The sequence below is a fragment of the Sphaeramia orbicularis genome, chromosome 9, assembly GCF_902148855.1.
Source record: "Sphaeramia orbicularis chromosome 9, fSphaOr1.1, whole genome shotgun sequence".
Lineage (NCBI taxonomy): Eukaryota > Metazoa > Chordata > Actinopteri > Kurtiformes > Apogonidae > Sphaeramia > Sphaeramia orbicularis.
The window spans coordinates 40,194,613-40,214,546 of record NC_043965.1 but is presented as its reverse complement, the minus strand read 5'-3'; the positions used below and the strand labels follow the sequence as shown (position 1 = coordinate 40,214,546).

At 34.8% G+C, this 19,934-nt stretch overlaps 1 protein-coding gene across 2 annotated transcripts in view; it reads right to left on the bottom strand.

Annotated features, from left to right (window-relative positions):
* The window catches only part of slc4a5a (solute carrier family 4 member 5a), a 146,669-nt gene that overhangs the window by 37,279 nt on the left and 89,456 nt on the right, over positions 1-19,934 (bottom strand). For both annotated transcript variants that reach the window (XM_030143885.1, XM_030143884.1), the window contains exons 16-22: positions 13,762-13,796; positions 13,211-13,402; positions 9,284-9,397; positions 7,912-8,073; positions 4,970-5,148; positions 4,718-4,790; positions 1,909-1,977 (exon numbers count right to left, since the gene is read on the bottom strand). In XM_030143885.1, the coding sequence (XP_029999745.1) occupies positions 1,909-1,977; positions 4,718-4,790; positions 4,970-5,148; positions 7,912-8,073; positions 9,284-9,397; positions 13,211-13,402; positions 13,762-13,796 (824 nt within the window). The remainder of the gene's footprint in view (positions 1-1,908; positions 1,978-4,717; positions 4,791-4,969; positions 5,149-7,911; positions 8,074-9,283; positions 9,398-13,210; positions 13,403-13,761; positions 13,797-19,934) is intronic.

Below are 19,934 nucleotides of genomic sequence, written 5' to 3'. Positions count from 1 at the left end.
GTTTTTTGATGTGTTAATTAATCTGCTACTGCATTTTTTTTATTCAGTCATTCATTTTCTGAACTTTATCCTTGAGAGGGTCACAGAGACATGTACACACTGACGTATATAGAAATGAACTACCTATCACTCTCACATTCACACCTATGGGCAATTTAGCATCAGCTAACAGCAGCAGAGTGTTAATAAAAGTGTTGAATCCCTCGTTGCTCTCCACTATACATATCAGCTAAAATTTACTTAGGGGGTCAATGAGTGGCCATTTTTGTAAAAAAAAAAAAAAATGCATAGAACTGTGTTGAAATAATTCTAATACATTTGTGCACAGACTACTGTTATTATTTGACAGTGGAAGCTATATTTTCAGAAATATTGGATTTTGAATAGCACGTGTATGTGAAAACTTTTGCTGGTGGACGGACGTGACATTACCCATGATGCTCTGTCAGTACCAGTACTTTATTAGTAATAAACTTATATACTTACTATTTCTAATTCTCCTCTTATTCATAAATGTTAGTATTGTGGATCTAAAACAATAACAGCTGACACAAAAACACAAAATGTGGCAGTGGACGGATGTGACATGGTTGTTACAGATCCCATCATACTGATGCTCGGCAGCCATGTCACCGTTTCCACAAATGATCCCTGTTGCAAAAACTAGGATCAGAATTATTTATTGTATAGTTTATCATCATACTAAAGAGTAAATAACAATATAGAATTGCTATTTCTTTATAAAAATGCTCATTATTAGAAAACTGTTGATTTAAAAAGTGACGTGTGACATTCTTAATGTATGTATTGGTGTAACATAAGCAGGGTGGATCAGCACCATACTCCATATTGCAACCTGTAAAAATAAAACATGTGATATGTAGTATATAATCTTGTAAGAAAAATTGGGGAATTTAAAAGAATAGAATATTTGTTTTTCAGGTAAATTCAGTTAAAATATAACTTGGCCATTTATAACATGAAAATATAGCATTAACTGTGATGAAATTGGACATTTTTGACCTGAAAACATAGTTCATATGACCGTCAACATGTTGCAACAGAACTGAAATCCTGTAAATTTGCATAACTTGCATTTACCAACACAAAGTTCCTTTGGGGATTCACTTATATTGATTTCTTATGCACAAAGACATAAATAAGACCTCTAAGCAAATTTTAGCTGATATACATATACATATACATATACATATACATACTGTTAATTTTGTGTCAATTCATATTTTATGACTATTTTTATGTTATTATACCTTAGTTCTATTCTTATTTTACTTTTTGCAAAATTTTATACTTTATTTTCATATTTTACTTTTTAGTTTTTGTAATTTTCTATTTGCTCTATTCTTATTTTCTTACAATTTTTTTTTTTTCAAATTGTTGCACTGACTGTAGCACTTCTAATTTCATTGCACATACAATGACAATAATGGCTATTCTGCTTCTGATTCTGATTCTGGGTTGAAAACTTTAAAGGTTATTTCATCTCGGCAACTCATGTATCAAAAATTTTACCCAGTTCTCCGGTGGAAAATAAAACATACACAATTTTCGTTCATAACTAGTATTTACTATAATTCCCATAGCATGTGAAGGCATGATAGAGTACAGGATCTGAATACCTCTTCCATTAGAGCTGGTTGGGGTCACACTCACTGAATTGTTATTGTATTTATTGGCTATTTCATCAAAATTCCGTTAATAGAGTATAACATTCTTGTCTTTGTTGTCTCTGTGGTCTGCACCGCTGCTGCTAACACCAAGTCTTCCCACTTGTTTGTTTTCTTGCTTGGCAGCTTAACATCATCCCCTCTCCAGCTGTCACAAGGACAATAAGACAGATATCCAGCCATGTGGGCTCAACATTTTATAAGAAATAACACATCGTACCTGGATTCCACTGAGGGAAGCGACACCCATGTATAGGAAGACGCCATAGAGCACAGGCATCGGAATGAACTGCAAAAAAAAATAGAAACTCTTACACCCACAATGTGGAGATTTAACAACAAGACAATGTGTTAAGTGACTCTACGTGAGAAATAACAGCAACACTTGATATGAAGGTACACATGTTCACGAGTTTTTTAATAGCTTATTATTATTAAAGCACTTACTAAAGCTTTCTTCTGCACATGTTCTACAATTACTAAACCATAACAGCTTTCTCTCAATAACCTCTAAAAACAGATAAAAATCAATGTTACTTAACCCTTTCATGCATGAATTATGAGAACCTTAATCAATATTTTTTTTCCTGAGTGTTTTTATTCCCCTTTAGGCATTAAAGAAAAAACACAATGGAATTTTTTTTAATGAACCCATTTTTCATGGAGTTGCAAAAATGTCCACTCAGCTGGACATCATACATTTAATTTTTGAAGCAAAAAAAAACATGTATTTACTGATATACTGTGTGAAAACTCTGAAAAAAACCCCATTTTTAATGCAGCTAATCTGATGTTTTCTTGCATTGGAACATACTCTAATACTAGCTCTTACTCATTTCATGGAGATAATATGCCAAAAAAAACATTTTGTAAAAGAAACCCCTATTAATTACAGTCTAATAACAATCAGCAATTGGTTTACACTCAAACATATGAGTGCAGATCAGATTTATCAAGAACAGCAAAGTTACAGTAATGGTATGAATTGCAGTGTATGGGATGATGCATAGGAGTCCACTGTGTTGGCGGATATGGAACTAAAAACAACAAAATCCATTAATATACAAGAGAACAGCTGTAGAATAACTGTCTGCTGTAGTGAGCACTATGCATGAAAGGGTTAACCTCAATAAGTAAAAGCTGCTAAATGATGGTAAAGCGACATCACTTACGTTTTGTCTATTGACACTGGTTTACAATTTTATCTATTTATTCATTTATTTATTTATTTAAATGATCTGCCTCAGGGACTAAATATGCTAAATCTTAGGTTTTATTTTTTTATTAATTAAATTTTTATTGATATTTTCAACATTTATAAACAATAACAACAACACTGTTTGGGAGTCACATTATTAATAGTCCATCCATTCTTTGCTTTTTCTGTTATTCCTTTTTTTGCTTTGTTTTTGTCACTGTTTCGGGTACCTCTTGTAGTCTCAGATGGTGAGTCAACTTTTCCTTTTTGAAATCTTACATATTTTAATTAGATGAATTGGAAAATAAAAGGCAAATATGTGGATTAGCTCACGTTTTAAATGTATATGGTAAATTGTTATTAGATGTATATATTGGTGTATGTACATTTATTAAATAGATTTATACATTTTCCACCAGAAAGAACGTGAAAAGTAATGTATTGTAAATGTGTAGACTGTTTCGAAGTAGATCTAGTAGTGTAATGTCATTTTTTTAAAATGGTGTGCCAAAGTATAGCTTTGATTGTGTTGGTAAATAAATGAATGGTGATGAACACTTTTACATTGCATTGGCACGTATAAGTTAAAACAAACAACTTCATTAACACCTACAGAATGTCTTTAAGAAATAAGCTAATCAAAGAGTTACAAGGAGAACGGTGATGATTTAAAGTGTGTGAAACGATCAGTGCATGCAATGTCTATCATGTGTGAAACTGTATGTGTGTGGAAAACATGTAAACTACAAAAGGAGAAGGAGAATTGACACAAAGAACAGTCAAGTTATAAAGGTGCAAAAAGAAGCTGTCTCTTTAAATGAGAGAAAAAAAAATGCTGGATTTTTGACGAGAAATAAACTACAGGAGATCTGGACATGTCCTGACAGTATGGAGGACCGATGTTGTCATATTTAATAATATATACAGAAATGTATATAATGGCTTGATAACAAGGCAAAAATAAATGCAGAGATAAAATGTAAAGAAGGAAAAATATAAATAAGGATAAAAATAAATAAATATACGATACGGAAAATGAAATGTTAAAGTAAATAACTAGGGTTTTCAACACAAAATTAAATTAAAATTGTTAGAAATGACAATACAAATAACCATTTTTGTCACATTTTACTGATAACTTCATAGAAAATGTCTTAATTTTTTTGTATCATATTTTGGCACATGAATCAAGTTATTGAGCCATTTTTATATATTTTTTTATACTATTAAATATTTTTAAATCTATTCTCAGATTTATTGTCGACAATAAATCTCGGTTGACTTGAATGCTGACTCCAGTTATTAACTTTTAGACACTTTTGAGCTCATCCCATGTCATTAGCTCGGAGAGAAACATTCCTTTTGAGTAAAACACATTCTCACATTCATTCTCAGAATTTCACATTTTGACCCAAGACTGTATCTTGGAAACTAGATCCAACCAGGATTTGGACTTAATTTTTCTTTATTAGTCACTCAACCTTGATAAAGTTTCACTGCTTTTATTCTGGAGGCATTTTAGACCAATGTGATTGATTTACTGATTGAGTGATGAAGACTTTATAATGATGTTTACAAAATGACAGAGGGTGAATTTTTTCCCACTAGTTTTCTGATGATACAGGAAACTATTAGGAGTATGAATGAGTTTTTCCAGATGCATTATTCAGGCTTAACTGTGATATTTTAAAGTGGTGAGTCACCTGAACAAAGCGGGTTTTGTCCTCAATTATAACTCTGACTCAGCAGTGAGCAGAATGATAAAAAAGGTTGTTAATTCCGACAAGACAATTGCCCAGGACTAAGGGAATGAGTTTGCAGCACTTTCTACCTTCAGTATCGGAGCGAGGAAGATGGAGACTCCAGTGAGAACAAACACCAAAATGCCCGTCACTCTCTGCTCCCTGTTCAATGAGGAAATACACAAAACATTGCAGCCAGGTCAGTCTTAAAGGATTTGTCTGTTTCACTTATAAAGGACTAAGCCTGTGTGATATTGCCAGCGGCAGACTGAAGGGATTATTTCCCCAGATCCAATTTTCTTTTATTTCTGTTGTGTGTTTGTATTTAACTGTGGACCGACCTGACCCCGAGGAACTGCGGCTGCTCTCCGGGAGCGCTGGACTCGCTCTCCATCTTCAGAGAATCGATGTGGGCGATGGAGATGACGGTGGCGGCGACGTACCAAGGCAGTCCCATGAAGGAGCAGGTGGCCATCAGGACCCCCACCCAGAACAGATCCAGATGGTAGCCACAACCTTTCTGCCAGGTTCAACACATACAGTTATGAAGACACTGAGGTTTGAACCTGAAATGATCTGAATTCACTTCCTTAGACCAGGGGTTCCCAAAATAACGGTGCCAGAGAGTGGTGACCCCCACTATCCTCGAACTGATTGAAGCATGGGCATGTCAATGATACTGTGGTATATTTGCTACATTGCATTGTGGGTACTTGACATTATACTCATTGTGTTCTGTTTTATGTGCAGGGGTTCAAGGGGGGGTTTATGTTAATGTTTATTAAGATTAATGTGTCTGTTTTACAACATTTATTGGCTTTTTTATGTTTATTTTTTACTAATATGGAACCATTAGTCAAACTTATAAGCTGAACAATGTCTTACCTGTTTATCATTGTCAAGCTGATATTTGTGCCACATTAACCCTTTCATGCACAGTGGTCACTCCAGTGGACAGTTATTCTCCAGCTGTTCTCTTGTATATTCATGGGTTTCGTTGTTTTAGTTTCATATCAGCCAACACAGTGGACACTTATGCATCATCTCATACACTGCAAAAATTAACTGTAACTTTGCTGTTCTTAATAAACCTGATCTGCAGTAACATGCTTGAGTGTAAATCAACTGCTAGTTGTTATTAGACTGTAATTAACAGTTTTATTCAAATTTTTTTTGCATATTATCTCCATGAAGTGAGTAATAACTAGTATTAGAGTATGTTAAAGTGTGACAAAACATCAGATTAGCTGCATGAAAAATGTTTTTATTTCATAGTTTTCACACAGTTTATCACTTTCTGATATTGTGTTTTAAATACATGTTTCTTTGCTTCAAAAATTAAACGCATAGTGTCCAGTTGAGTGGACATTTTTATAACGCCATAAAATTAAAATTAAAAAAACGTCAATCACATTGTTTTTTTTATGCCTAAAGAGGAATAAAAACACTGAGGAAAAAAATCCTGACTAAGGTTTTGATAATTCATGCATCAAAGGGTTAATGAAGCCTTTGCTCTTTCAAAGTATGAGCACTACCTATGCACCTTTGAAATTCTCAATATCAATATCCTTCCTTCAAAGTACAGGTGTAACAATACTGCCCTTAATCAGTCATTACCACCTCAGGGATCACATCAAGAGGTTTCTGAAAATCATCTTGCAACCCTGATGGTGTCCTGCGACCCCCCCAGAGGGGTCACAACCCCCACTTTGGGAACCCCTGCCCTAATAATATTCATTCATTCATTATCTGAACCTGCTTTATCCTCACTAGGGTCACTTGGAGCCTATCCCAATTCATAGGGGCGAAGGCGGGGTACACCAGTTCATCGCAGGGCTGACATATAGAGCCAAACAATCACTCTCACACCTATGGGCAATTTAGATTAACCAATTAACCTATTAGTGCATGTCTTTGGATGGTGGGAGGAAGCCAGAGTACCCGGAGAGAACCCACGCAGACACGGGGAGAACATGCAAACTCCACACAGAAAGGTCCCACCCCCAGTCGACTGGTGTTGGAATCGAACCCAGGACCTTCTTGCTGTGAGGCACGAGTGCTAACCACTGCACCACTGTGTCGCCTGCCCTAATAATAATAATAATAACAATAATAATAATAATAATAATAATAATAATAATAATAATAATGGATTTATATAGCGCTTTTCTAGACACCCAAAGCGCTTTACATTATTGACCCATTATTCATTCGCTCTCACATTCACACTCTGGTGGTGGTAAACTACATTTGTAGCCACAGCTGCCCTTGGGCAGACTGACAGAAGTGTGGCTGCCAATTTGTGCCTACAGCCCCTCTGACCACCACCAAACATTCATACACCAGTGTGCCCTAGACTAATGTATATGTACATCCATTAGATAACTCACTTATCTAACAGATGTGCACATAGTGTAGAACTATGTTATTTTATAGCAGGGGTCTCAAACTCATTTTCTTTCAGGGGCCACATTCAGCTCATTTGATCTCAAGTGGGCTGGACCAATAAAATAATAGCATAATAACCTACAAATAATGACAACTCCAAATTTTTGTCTTTGTTTTAGTGTAAAAAAAACAAAACAAAACATTAAATTAAGAAAATACTTACTTTTATAAACTATCCAAACAAAAAAGATGTGAATAACTTGAAAAAACTGACATTTCTTAAGAAAAATAAGTGCAGTTTTAACAATATTATTCCTCAACTTATCATTTATACATGTGCGTTATGGTTCGGATGTATAAAGACACTAAACACTTATTTACAGGTGGAATATTGTTAAAATTGTGCTTAATTTTCTTTAGACATTTCAGGCTGTTCATATTGTTCAGGTTATTCACATATTATTATTTAAAGATAGTTTGTAAATGTAACTGTTTTCATAATTTAATGTTATTTTTTGCACTAAAACAAAGACAAATATTTGAAGATGTCATTATTTATAGGCAAAATGTAATATTGTTTTTTTCACATCAAACCAAGAAAATATGGAGTCATTATTTTTTGTAGGTTATTAGGCTATTATTATTTTACTTGAGATCGTATTAATCTGTATGTGAAACCTGAACTAAAATGAGTTCCACAGCCTTGACTGTAGAAGTTTTGCACTTGCAAATTCATCCCAAGGGCTGGATTGGAACCCTTGGCGGGTCGAATTTGGCCCCCGGACCGCATGTTTGAGACCCCTGTTTTATAGCCATTAAATGCAGGACTGGGTTATAATTTATACTTTATACTTTACAAACTGTCAAATCAGAACAGGCCCCAGCAGATCCTTACCTTTAGTTTGTTCTCCTTGCGGTTGACGATGACTGCGCTGATCTGCTGGTCCATGAAGATGAGGATGGTGACGAGGAGGGCGGGGACGAAGCTGGCCAGGTATATCCACCATGGATTCTTCCCGAACGGCATCACCAGCCAGCCACGATCTGGGCGAGTTGGCTGGTGGAACACAAGACACCATGTCATGTCCACACAAAAGACTTTACTTGTCGGCTAAAATTTACTTAGGGGGTCAAATGAGTGGCCATTTTTGTCAAAAAAAAAAAAAAAAAGTTGTAAGAAATGCATAGAACTGTGTTGAAATAATGCTAATACATTTGTGCACAGACTACTGATATTATTTGACAGTGGAAGCTATATTTTCAGAAATATTGGATTTTGAATAGCACGTGTATGTGAAAACTTTTGCTGGTGGACGGATGTGACACTACCCATGATGATCTGGTCAGTACCAGTACTTTATTAGTAATAAACTTATATACTTACTATTGCTAATTATCCTCTTATTCATAAATGTTAGTATTGTGGATCTAAAACAATAACAGTTTAAAAAAAACACAAAATGTGGCAGTGGACGGATGTGACATGGTTGTTACAGATCCCATCATACTGATGCTCAGCAGCCATGTCACCGTTTCCACAAATGATCCCTGTGCAAAAACTAGTATCAGAATTATTTATTGTATAGTTTATCATCATACTAAAGAGTAAATAACAATATAGAATTGTTATTTCTTTATAAAAATGCTCATTATTAGAAAACTGTTGATTTAAAAAGTGACGTGTGACATTCTTAATGTATGTATTGGTGTAACACAAGCAGGATGGATCAGCACCATACTCCATGTTGCAGCCTGTAAAAATAAAATATGTGATATGTAGTATATAATCATTAAGAAAAAAATGGGGGATTTAAAAGAATAAAATATTTGTTTATCAGGTAAATTCAGTTCAAATATAACTTGGCCATTTGTGACATGAAAATATAGCATTAATTGTGATGAAATTGGACATTTTTGACCTGAAAACATAGTTCATATGACCATCAACAGAACTGAAATCCTGTAAATTTGCATAACTTGCATTTACCAACACAAAGTTCCTTTGGGGATTCACTTAGATTGATTTCTTACGCACAAAGACAGAAATAAGACCTCTAAGCAAATTCTAGCAGTTGTGCATTTTTGAACATTGACAGTCACACAGATTAAAGATTTATCATATGAATAGATTTATTAATACATAGGATACAGTTCAGGAAAGTATTTGTCTTGGTCAACAGAGAATACACTGTAAAAATTCCACTCTGTCAGCAACTTAAAAAGTATTATCTCAGTTGTGAGCAGCGTCTGAAAATAAGCAGCTTTACCTTGAATTCCGTCGGGACGATAAGTTTGGGAGTTTTGAGGCCCATCAGCATATCGAGCCCCACAAATGTCATGATGGACATGAAGATAGAAAAGTCACTGATGAGTTTCCTCAACTGTTAGAGATAAAAGAGAGAAATAATGTGACAAAACAGCTCAAATTGTGAAATATACATTCTGAACATGCAGACAAGGCCCGGTAGGAGCGACTCATAAATATTTAAAAATGTAAACTGTGTCTGGTTTCACTAGAGTAAAAGATAATACGTCATTTTTGTGTTTGACAGGCCTCTTCCTGTTTGAGGTCATACGCTGGAAAGATCTGAGCTACGCTGTGTTATTGGACCAAAATGGATACATACTTAATAAAGGGACAGCCTACTGTATAGTTTTAAATAAATGAGTTTTTAATCTGTGCTCTCTAAGCCTCAAAGAGGAGACTATATTCATTTCTTACAATATATATTACACTTTTATATATCGTTAGCCTCATAGCATAATTGCCTAAGTCATACACTATTGGGACAAGTTTAATTCAGGTGTTTCTTTTCCAACAGGGGGTCTGGGGTACAAAACAATAACAACAAATGTCCTAATATAGTTTTATATTGTGATAAATATCATTTTGATTGTAAATACTGATGTAGACATGATGTGTCCCAATATTTTTGTCCATATAGTTTACAAATATCAATATTTCCTTTAAGTTCAATGGGAGATTTTTCTTCCTAAGTGAAATGGTTAGTTGTGGTAGAAAATTATCATTTACAGTCAGAGCACAAAAAATATTTAGAGATTTATAGGTAGAACATTTAAAATCATAGTCATGAATTAAAAAAAATCAATGTTGAGAAAAATTAAGTAAAAACCACCTCTGAGGTATTTTGGAAGCAAAGATAACAATTTAAACAAAACTAATCTATGGAATGCAATGACATGTATCATCATATAAAACTATATTATGACATTTGTCATTGTTTTTTTGTATCCCAGACCCCTGTTAGAAAAGAAACACCTGAATTAAATGTGTCCCAATACTTTTGTCCATATAGTGTTTGACTAAGGCAATTATGCTATGAGGCTAACAATATTCCAAGAGGTGGAAGAAGTTGTCAGATCCATTATTTATGTAAAAGTAATAACACAGCTCCATAAAATATCAAATATCCTGCCTTTACTTCAGTAAGATCACAGATAAATTACCAACAAGTTAAAGTCTTAGTAAGCAATATGGAATTCTGTAAATCTGAGTTTCATCAAATATTTCAGTTCTGTTATTCATATTAATGTAACAGGCAGCAAATCATGATCTGAAGTCAGATTTTGTAGGATAAAAGTCTTTAAATCTATTAATATCTATTATTTTCTTTATCATTTCATTCTTCCTCAGCTGATCAGTTCATTTTTTGTTAATAAAATATCATAAAATAGTGAAAAATGTCAGGAGCAATTTTTCCAGAGACCAAAGTGATATGTTCAGATGTCCCGTTTTGTCCAAAAATGTCAAATACATTCAGAGAACTGTCACATCTAACAGGCAGAGGCGGCATAAATCAGCAGCTGACAGGCTGTGTAATGGAAAGTAAAACACTTCACACCTGAAAAATGATAAGCAATTTTTTCTGAGTATTTGCCATTGTTTATCTATGTGATGAAAAAACTCTAAATAATGTCACAAAAAAAGACAAAGCGTATGCTTATTTTTGTCTAAGTAACATAAAGGGTCAGTCTGTAGATAAATATACAGTAGTTTGGTTAAAGATGCCTACTTCATATTTTCAGCATTAGATGGATTTTTATTCCACCCGCCAGATGGCATTAATTATCTTCAGAATATGGACAATTAGAATTAGAATTTGAATTTGATAATAATTAGAATTTGATAATAATTAATTAATTCATACTCTAATAAATGCAATTTAAAGATACCTGCTTCTTATTCTCTGCATATATTAATGTAGGCATGCTCTTTCCAGTGATTTAGTAGTTTTTATGATATGCCTGTGAAAACATTTTTGATCATTAATACCACATAAATCAGAAAATTTTACATTATTAATAATTCCTCCCTGTGGCCATCAGACTGTTTAATTCCTCATTATAACCACATAATTTTTAATAACACAGCAATATGCTTGTTTTAATTATCATATTGATAATATATTGTCTAGTATACATTGTACAAATAATTTCCCCCTGGGATTAATAAAGTACTCTGATTTTCAGACTGCTATAATCTGGTAAAAATACTCCTGTGGATCTGATTTTATAGAAGGTAAAGACATCTTGTACCTTAGACCAGCTCCTGAACATTTCACACGTTATGAATTCTTCATATAGTGACTTCATGAACTACTTTTTCTGCCTCTTGTTTATGCAGTTAAATCGCTGTCACATCCCGTTGTCAAAATCATTATCATTGCTTTATGCACATTTGAAGCAAAAAAGAAACGGTCAGGTTTTCAAATCTGGTTATTATCCCGCCCCCTGAAGGGGAGGCAAGGGTATTGCTTTTGGTTCGTTTTTTTTGTTTGTTATCACTAGCAGCAAAACTATTGGTTGAATTCATACCAAATTGGGTTTATTTATTGATTTTTTTTTTTTTTTTCAACTTTATTGAAAATATATAGTTCTATGAGACATATACATTTTGAACAAACATCAAAATGTCAAAAGGAAAAAGCATCTGAACAAATAAATTAAAATAATGCAAAGACTTAGAGACACAAAGCAGAATAGACAAATAATAATAATAAAAACTTAAAATATACAGATCTAAGAAAAATAAATAAATACATCAGAGAGTAAGTTCGGTCCATTTTAAAGAATTCTTTATAAATTGCCAAGGGTGTTAGTGCGTTTTTTTTGTTAAAAATAAATTGTAATGATTTAATATATTTTTCAAATTCCATCAGAAAGACTTTAAAATTTGGGCGTGTTTTGGTATATTTACTTTTGTCTATATAAAATTTTCCAAATAAAATAATCAGATTACCAATAAATTCTAAATTACGAATGTCATGTTTAAAATATGTAATTACATTTTGAGATATTGTAGTTATTTTTTTCATTACTTTTAGAAATAATGTAGTTTTCAATGCACAAATTGGGTTTATAGATTGCCAGTGACCCAGAATAGATGTCATAACATTTTGGGAAAAGTAGGTCAAAGTTCAAATTTTTAATGAATTTTTAAAATCTTGTTTTCCTCATTTACTTATAGTTTCACGTTTATAAAAACATCAATTTTGTTTCAATTTACTTCAAACTTCTTTTAAATCACTTCTTAAAACACATTTGTATTGACTTGCTTTTATGTGATGTTTGTCCCTTTTAATTTTTAATTTTAATTTTTTAAATTTGAATTTTATCCTGTTTGATAATTAATTTATGTTCTCATACATGATGTTGTTTTATCTCACTCCTTCATTTTTACATTGATTTGACAGCATCATGTTTCATTATCCCTGCCCTCTTTACTCTGATTCACTTAATTTATTTGAAGTGTCATGTTTTTGCATTGTTGTACACATCTCTCTTATTGTGTTGCTTCTGTTTTCGTGTTTTTACTTGCATCTTGAATTCTGCTGTTGTGCCCTCTGCTTTGTCTGTCAAAAGTCCTTTGTAAACTTTGTTTTTAAAAGGTGCTATATAAATAAAGCTATTATTATTATTATTATTATTATTATTATTATTATTATAAACTTGGCACATATATAGAAGCAATTGACATCAGCACACGCATAGACATGATGACATCAGCTGGATTGATGCCAAAACAAGCTACAATACGCGCAAGGGATGAGGTTTGTTGTGCCTAGCACCACTTGTTTGAGGTTGATTGTAAATAAATGCATTAATGCAACAAATGTGTAATGATTAAATTGAAACTTATTCTCTTAAATGCAAGATCATTTCGTTGAAATCACCTTGGTGGGGAAGTAGCGGCTGAACTTGAACTTCTTTAGAGAAACGGTCATGGAGTACGTTCCAAAGAAGAGGATGAACGACATGAGGGCCAGGTCGGGGACGTATTTGCAGGACTTTCCCACCAAAGAGCCTCCGTAGGTCAGACACTCCTTCTTACTGAGCTGACTCCAGTCCAGAGCTGTCACATTCAACTGGGATGGTGGGTGGCGGTGTTGGGGAAACAGGACAGGATGAACCGGAGTGAAGTGTTTTGACAGAGACGTAGCGGATGAAACAAACACAGACATTCGCAGAACAGATGTATTATAATCCATGAAAGGGGGGGTGATGGGATGTGATGGTAAAAAACAGACAAAGGAGAGAAAGAAAAAAGCAAAACAATTTTTCTGTCAGACAGAGCTGATACCTGGGTTAGATGTAAACAAATTATTTTCCTCTTTTGTAACCCATACGGTCTCATAGGTATCAAAATGAGCTATAATTCATTCTGAGAAAAGCTGAAATATTATCAAAACTGGTGCAAAAAATGAGGATGAAAACAAACACTTACCCCAGACACAGTAGAGCTGTTATCTGGCATTGGAACTAAAGCATTGAAGATCATTGCAGCCACTGTAAACAAATGGCGAGGTGAGATAGAGAGGGGAACGAGACAGAAAAAGACAAAAAGACAAGGAGAGGAATGAAAATGAATGCAAAACAACAATATTATCCAGCTGTTGTGGAAAGCAGTTATGCATACAAAGAGGTACTCACTTGTAAGAGATGGCAGCCAAATTGTTAGTGCATGGCAGAAACAAACAAGAGACAAATCAGTTACAGAAATCATTGTCGACTGAAAGTCCATAAATTAATTAAACATCCGAGAATTCATGTCACAATTAAACCTATTTGTCATTTCTTTCACTCTGCAGTCAGCTGTTAAATGTCAGATTTGTTTAAGAGGCTGTAATAAAATAATAATAATACAAAAAACATCATTAAAGGGGGTCATATTTTGCTAAAACCCACTTTTATGGGTGTTTGGTGCATTTGAATTGAATACACTGAATTAAATTTGAACCCTCCAGGTTCTGCAAAGCTATCTTTATTTTCATTCCGGCAAAAATCGAGTGCATTTCTACAACCTGTTTTAATTCCTTCTTGATTTGTTACGTTTCAGAACTAGTTAGGTCATGGCATTTGCACATATAAGGTCAAGACTTCCGACGAATATTTCTCCGAGTACGACATAATTGTTTGTCAGCAGCAGTGGTTGTAGTAAAACCTGAAAATATGTCCAGACTTCGAGCCGATTACCTAAAACAGGGGTGTCAAACTCATTTTAGTTCAGGGGCCACATTCAGCTAAATTTCATCTGCAGCGGGCCGAACCAGTAAAATAATAACATAATAATAAAAAAATAATGTCAACTCCAAACTTTTCTCTACATTTTACAGTGAAAAAAGTCAGATTAAACAATGAAAATGTTTACATCTACAAACTGTCCTTTCAAACAATGTGAATAACTTAAACAAACTGGAAAAATAAGTGTAATTTTAACAATATTCTGCCTCAGTTTATCATTTACACATTTTCATTATATCGTACAGATCATAGTGGATCTACAAATACACAAAACATTTAATATCAGGCAGAATAGTGTTAAAATTGCACTTATTTTTCTTAAGACATTTCTGGTTCTTCACATTTGTTCAGATTATTCATATTTTTTCTGAAATTATACTTTGTTTTAGTGTAAATACATGAAAATATTTACATTTACAAAGAGAAAAATTTGGAGTTGTGAGTATTTATAGGTTATTATGATAGCCCTTTACTGATCGGACTCACTGGAGATTGAATTGGTCTGCATGTGGAACCTGAACTAAAAGGATTGTTTATTTCTTAATATCTATTTTTGCATTTCACAAATTCATCCCAAGGGCCAGACTGGACCCTTTGGCGGGCCGGATTTGGCCCCCGGGCTGCATGTTTGACACCTGTGACCTAAAATATTCAGTTGTTGGTTGTATTAACAAATACAAGAGGTTGAATGGGACAGAGCAGCACAACCAACAATGTGGAGGGGGTGGGGTGTAAAGTGGCTCATGTGTATTTAAAGGGCCAGCAATCAAAACGACCTTTCTGGTGTCATTAGTCAGAAATAGGGTTGAAGATGGACCTGTGGAGTTGAATTAATGAAGAATTCAGACCCAAGCATAGCATTTACAGGGTGGGGAAGCAAAATTTACAATATTTTGAGGCAGGGATTGAAAGACAGTGTATGACCAATTAGTTTATTGAAAGTCATGAGAATTTATTTGCCACAAGAAAATTGACATAATAGAAAATGTTTTTATTCTATGTGTCCTCCTTCTTTCTCAATAACTGCCTTCACGCGCTTCCTGAAACTTGCGCAAGTGTTCCTCAAATATTCGGGTGACAACTTCTCCCATTCTTCTTTAATAGTATCTTCCAGACTTTCTCGTAATAGTTTTGCTCATAGTCATTCTCTTCTTTCCATTATAAACAGTCTTTATGGACACTCCAACTATTTTTGAAATCTCCTTTGGTGTGACGAGTGCATTCAGCAAATCACACACTCTTTGACGTTTGCTTTCCTGATTACTCATATGGGCAAAAGTTTCTGAAAAGGTATGGATAATAGTGTTAGGTATGATTATGACATCAATATATGTTTGGTTTCAAAACAATTGACGTAGTGCCTGCTGAGAAAAAACAACTAAATGTTCATTGTAAATTTTGCTTCTCCACCCTGTACAGTTTATGTAGACCACAGGGAAATGTTTTAAAATGTATAATTCCATTTAAAAAAGCAAAATATCACTCCTTTAAAAGCTAAAAGGTCACTTAAAGGTGGGGTGCGAGATGTTTTTCTTTGAGCATTTTTTACTATATTGCCTAAAATCCCCTTCACACCCTGATCACAACCAATTAATTAAATGCACTAACACAAAAATAAAAAAAAAATTAGTCACCTGCGGAACGGACAGGACTGACCCCCCCCCCCCCCCCCCCCCCCCGTGCGCATACCCCTCTTCGTGCATGAATCGTGCGTTCTCAGAAGTTTGGAGTACTTGTACAGGAAACGAAGGCAGAACCAGAGCTTGGCTATATTAGTTATATTAGGATGGAAAGTTCACCGGCAAACTGTTTAACATAAATCACTAGGAAATGTAACGTTAGCCAGATAGGTATGAACTAGAGCTGTTCTGTAAGAGCAGGGGTGTTGGAGGAGACTGAATGAGGTATGGATGGATCGGAGCCGGGGCGGGGCAAATTGTTACCGTGAACCCTCGGGAACAGCATTGCACTTGCCAGTACTCTGGAGGCGTGGCTTCGGGGGATGTCTAAAGAAAGGGGTTTGGACTTTTGAATTGAGTATTTACAAAATGTAGCTTGCTCAAACCGTTTTCTAAGATCGCCTACCCCACCTTTAATTTGAATATGCTGTTAATGCCTCTACAACACAGATGTCAAACATGTGGCCCGGGGGCCAAAACTGGCCCTCCGAAGGTTCCAATCCGGCCTGTGAGTTGAATTTGTAAAGTGCAAGTTAAGGCATCAAACTCAAAAATAATATCATAACCTGTAAATAATGACAACACCATTTTTCCCCTTTGATTTAGTGCAAAAAAACATTAAATTATGAAAACGTTGACATTAACAAACTATCTTTTTACAATAAAATGTGAATAAACTGAATAAATATGAACAACCTGAAATGTCTAAAGAGAATTAAGAGCAATTTTAACAATATTTTGTCTGTTACTACATGTTTTGTGCCTTTGTAGATCTGCTCTGTAATGCATATGTATAAATGATAAGTCGAGGCATACTATTGATAAAATTGTACTTATATTTCTTAACAAATTGCATGTTTTTCAGGTTATTCACATCCTTTTTGTTTGGATAGTTTGTAAATGTAAATATTGGCATAATTGAATGTTATTTTTTGCACTAAAACAATTCGGAGTTGTCATTATTTATTCGTTATCATGCTATTCTTTTACTGGTCCAGCCCACTTCAGATTAAATTGGGCTGAATGTGGCCCCTAGAATAAAATGAGTTTGACACCCCTGCTCTACAAGATAATTTTAATAGTGAGCTGAAATATGTGCTGAAATATCAGTCAATTAACTTATTTTATATTGTGCTTTGACAAAATGGCTGTAATTGCAATTAGTGTTGGAAGTAGAAAACACAAGCGCTAGTACTTCCCTTTACTCTTATGTTGCTGTGTATTATCAGCAAATAATTAACTACTAATATTCTGAAATTCTGCAGTTAATAAAAGATACTACATATTACTGATGTACACACAAGTAATATATTTAGCGAAAAATAATTGACTGTGTTCATTAGTGTGAGGTGTATTGAGCTCATGAGCTAGTTTCTTGTACTCCTGGTGAAATCCCTGCATCGTTTCTCTTCTCTCTACTTTGAGCATGCCACACAAACCAAAGCACCGGCCAGCATCCACCGCTGTAAGGTTAATGTAGCGTTACTTAGACTAGCTGCCGACAGAGAAAGGTAGTCAGGGGAGAATAGGAACAGGTGAGTTTTATGTATCACCCTCTGGTAATGCAGTCGGTTTAAGGCCATTATAAATCTCCCAGAAAACCAGAAATGGAGAGCGTGCAAAAGGGCACCGGCAGCTGGTGGTCATGCACTATTCAGATCATATACGTGAGTATATTAAGTAAATGTTCTGTATTGAAAGCACTGACAGGAAATGTAAGTATGAAGAATAAAGGTGGTCACTGTGCAGTATGTGGTTTTAGTCCTAATGTCTCTGGATTCACACTGTTACTTTAATGTTTATGTTTCCTTTTCCTACTGCAGATGTTTAAGGGGATTATAGTATATAGGATTTGCACCTTCAGTTATTTAAAAAATGACCTAAAAGGATCATGAAAGTGTTTAGGATAAAGAGTTCTGAAGTTCTGCCAAAGACATCGATGTATTAGATCAGTATTTTTCAACCTTGGGGTCGGAAACCCACGTGGGGTTGCCTGGAATTCAAATGGGGTCGCCTGGAATTCCTAGTAATTGATCCAAGTTAAAAAAAAAACAAAACAAAACAAAACTTAATAATAAACAATATATGGTGAGTTGAGGGAGACAATCCCAGTCCATAAAAGACATGACAAACTGTGAAGCTGAAACTGCAGCACTGTGATACTGTTTATCTGTCAAATGTTCATTGTGGTCAGTTTCAGATGCTGCAGCTCTTTCATAATTCATAGTTTGAGTTCTTGTTTGTTCAGTATTAATTGTCAGCCTTGTAAATCCAAGCAGGACTGACTGTACATATCCTGACCAAGGAAAATAAAATTCTCCCTTTGTGCAGTAATCTACACCTGGCTTTTCTGACTCTGTTCATACTAATATACATTATATAGACTAAATGTGTCTAAAATTAATGTGTATTTGCAACATAATATAGCAAATTATTACATGATCAAAAACAAATTAATTTTAGCAAAGAAAATTTCTCCTTTTTGAATGTCTGGGGTCGCCAGAAATTTGTGATATTAAAATGGGGTCACAAGTCAAAAATGGTTAGGAACCACTGTAATAGATTGTAGAAATATGAACAGAATTTATTTACATCGACGGACCAGAGGTTTTCTGTGACCACTAGAGGGAGTAGTGAGTCACTCTGCCAGTCTCTCATAGTGTAGAAAATTAACACCACAGGACCTTTGAGCAAAACACCAGAATGTAACCAGATGGGATGAGAACCACTAAGAAACAACTTTTAGATGTGAAGAAAGTGACTTGCTGATAAAAGTTAGAGGAACTGTTGTTTTTTTTTTCACCACTGGGCTCAGATATAAATGCAAACACTGGAGTTTGATGTGGAAATGGCAAGACTAAATAACAAGTTGAAATCGAGAGGTTGTCAGGTTCTGCTGCTATGTTAGAGTCCTGTGGTGTTGATGCATTAGCCAGACTCCCAGTGGAAGTGGGTGGTACCGTCACTGGAGGATAACGCAGCAAATTAAATAAAAGTCCTTATATGACTTCTATCAGTGCTAAATAGTAACTATATTCAGGCTGCGATTTGTCAGAAAAACAGGGGGGGGCTGGGTTGGGTTTTTTAGTTGGAGCAGGCGGGGGTGGGGGGCAGCAGTTATATATGTGGGGGTGCGGTACATAACTCACATAACAAAAATGAAACTTTACATACTTTCAATGTCCAACTCCTGGGTTCTATTCCTCTATTATACAACAGATCTTACACAAAATTTTCACAACTTCTAACCTGTATCCACTGGACCCCCTCCACTGCTCTATGCACATTTCCCCCCCTTTACGGCACCCAAGTGCATGGGGACGTTCGCAAATTCTGAGACTGCTGACAGTTCGGTTCAGGTGAACGTTAGTGTCAGTAATGTAGGATCCAACCTGCCTGTATGTCAGTTGGTTGGTTGTTGTCTTCCCCCCCTCGAGGATGAAATTCATTGAGCAGAAGTAGGGATGTAAAAACCAGAGGGGAGGTTGTTGATCGCCCCCATCCCCCCCAACTAATCGCACCCTGACTATACTGATATCTCTAACCACTTACATTTTCTAAGCCATCAAAATACGGCGAATGTAAGTGAAAGAAACTTTTTAATATTTCAAAAATTCACCACAAATTCAAAGATCAAAATTTCTGAAAACTGTGAACAAAACTTGTAAATATTATCCCAATGAAGCTACATAAAAAA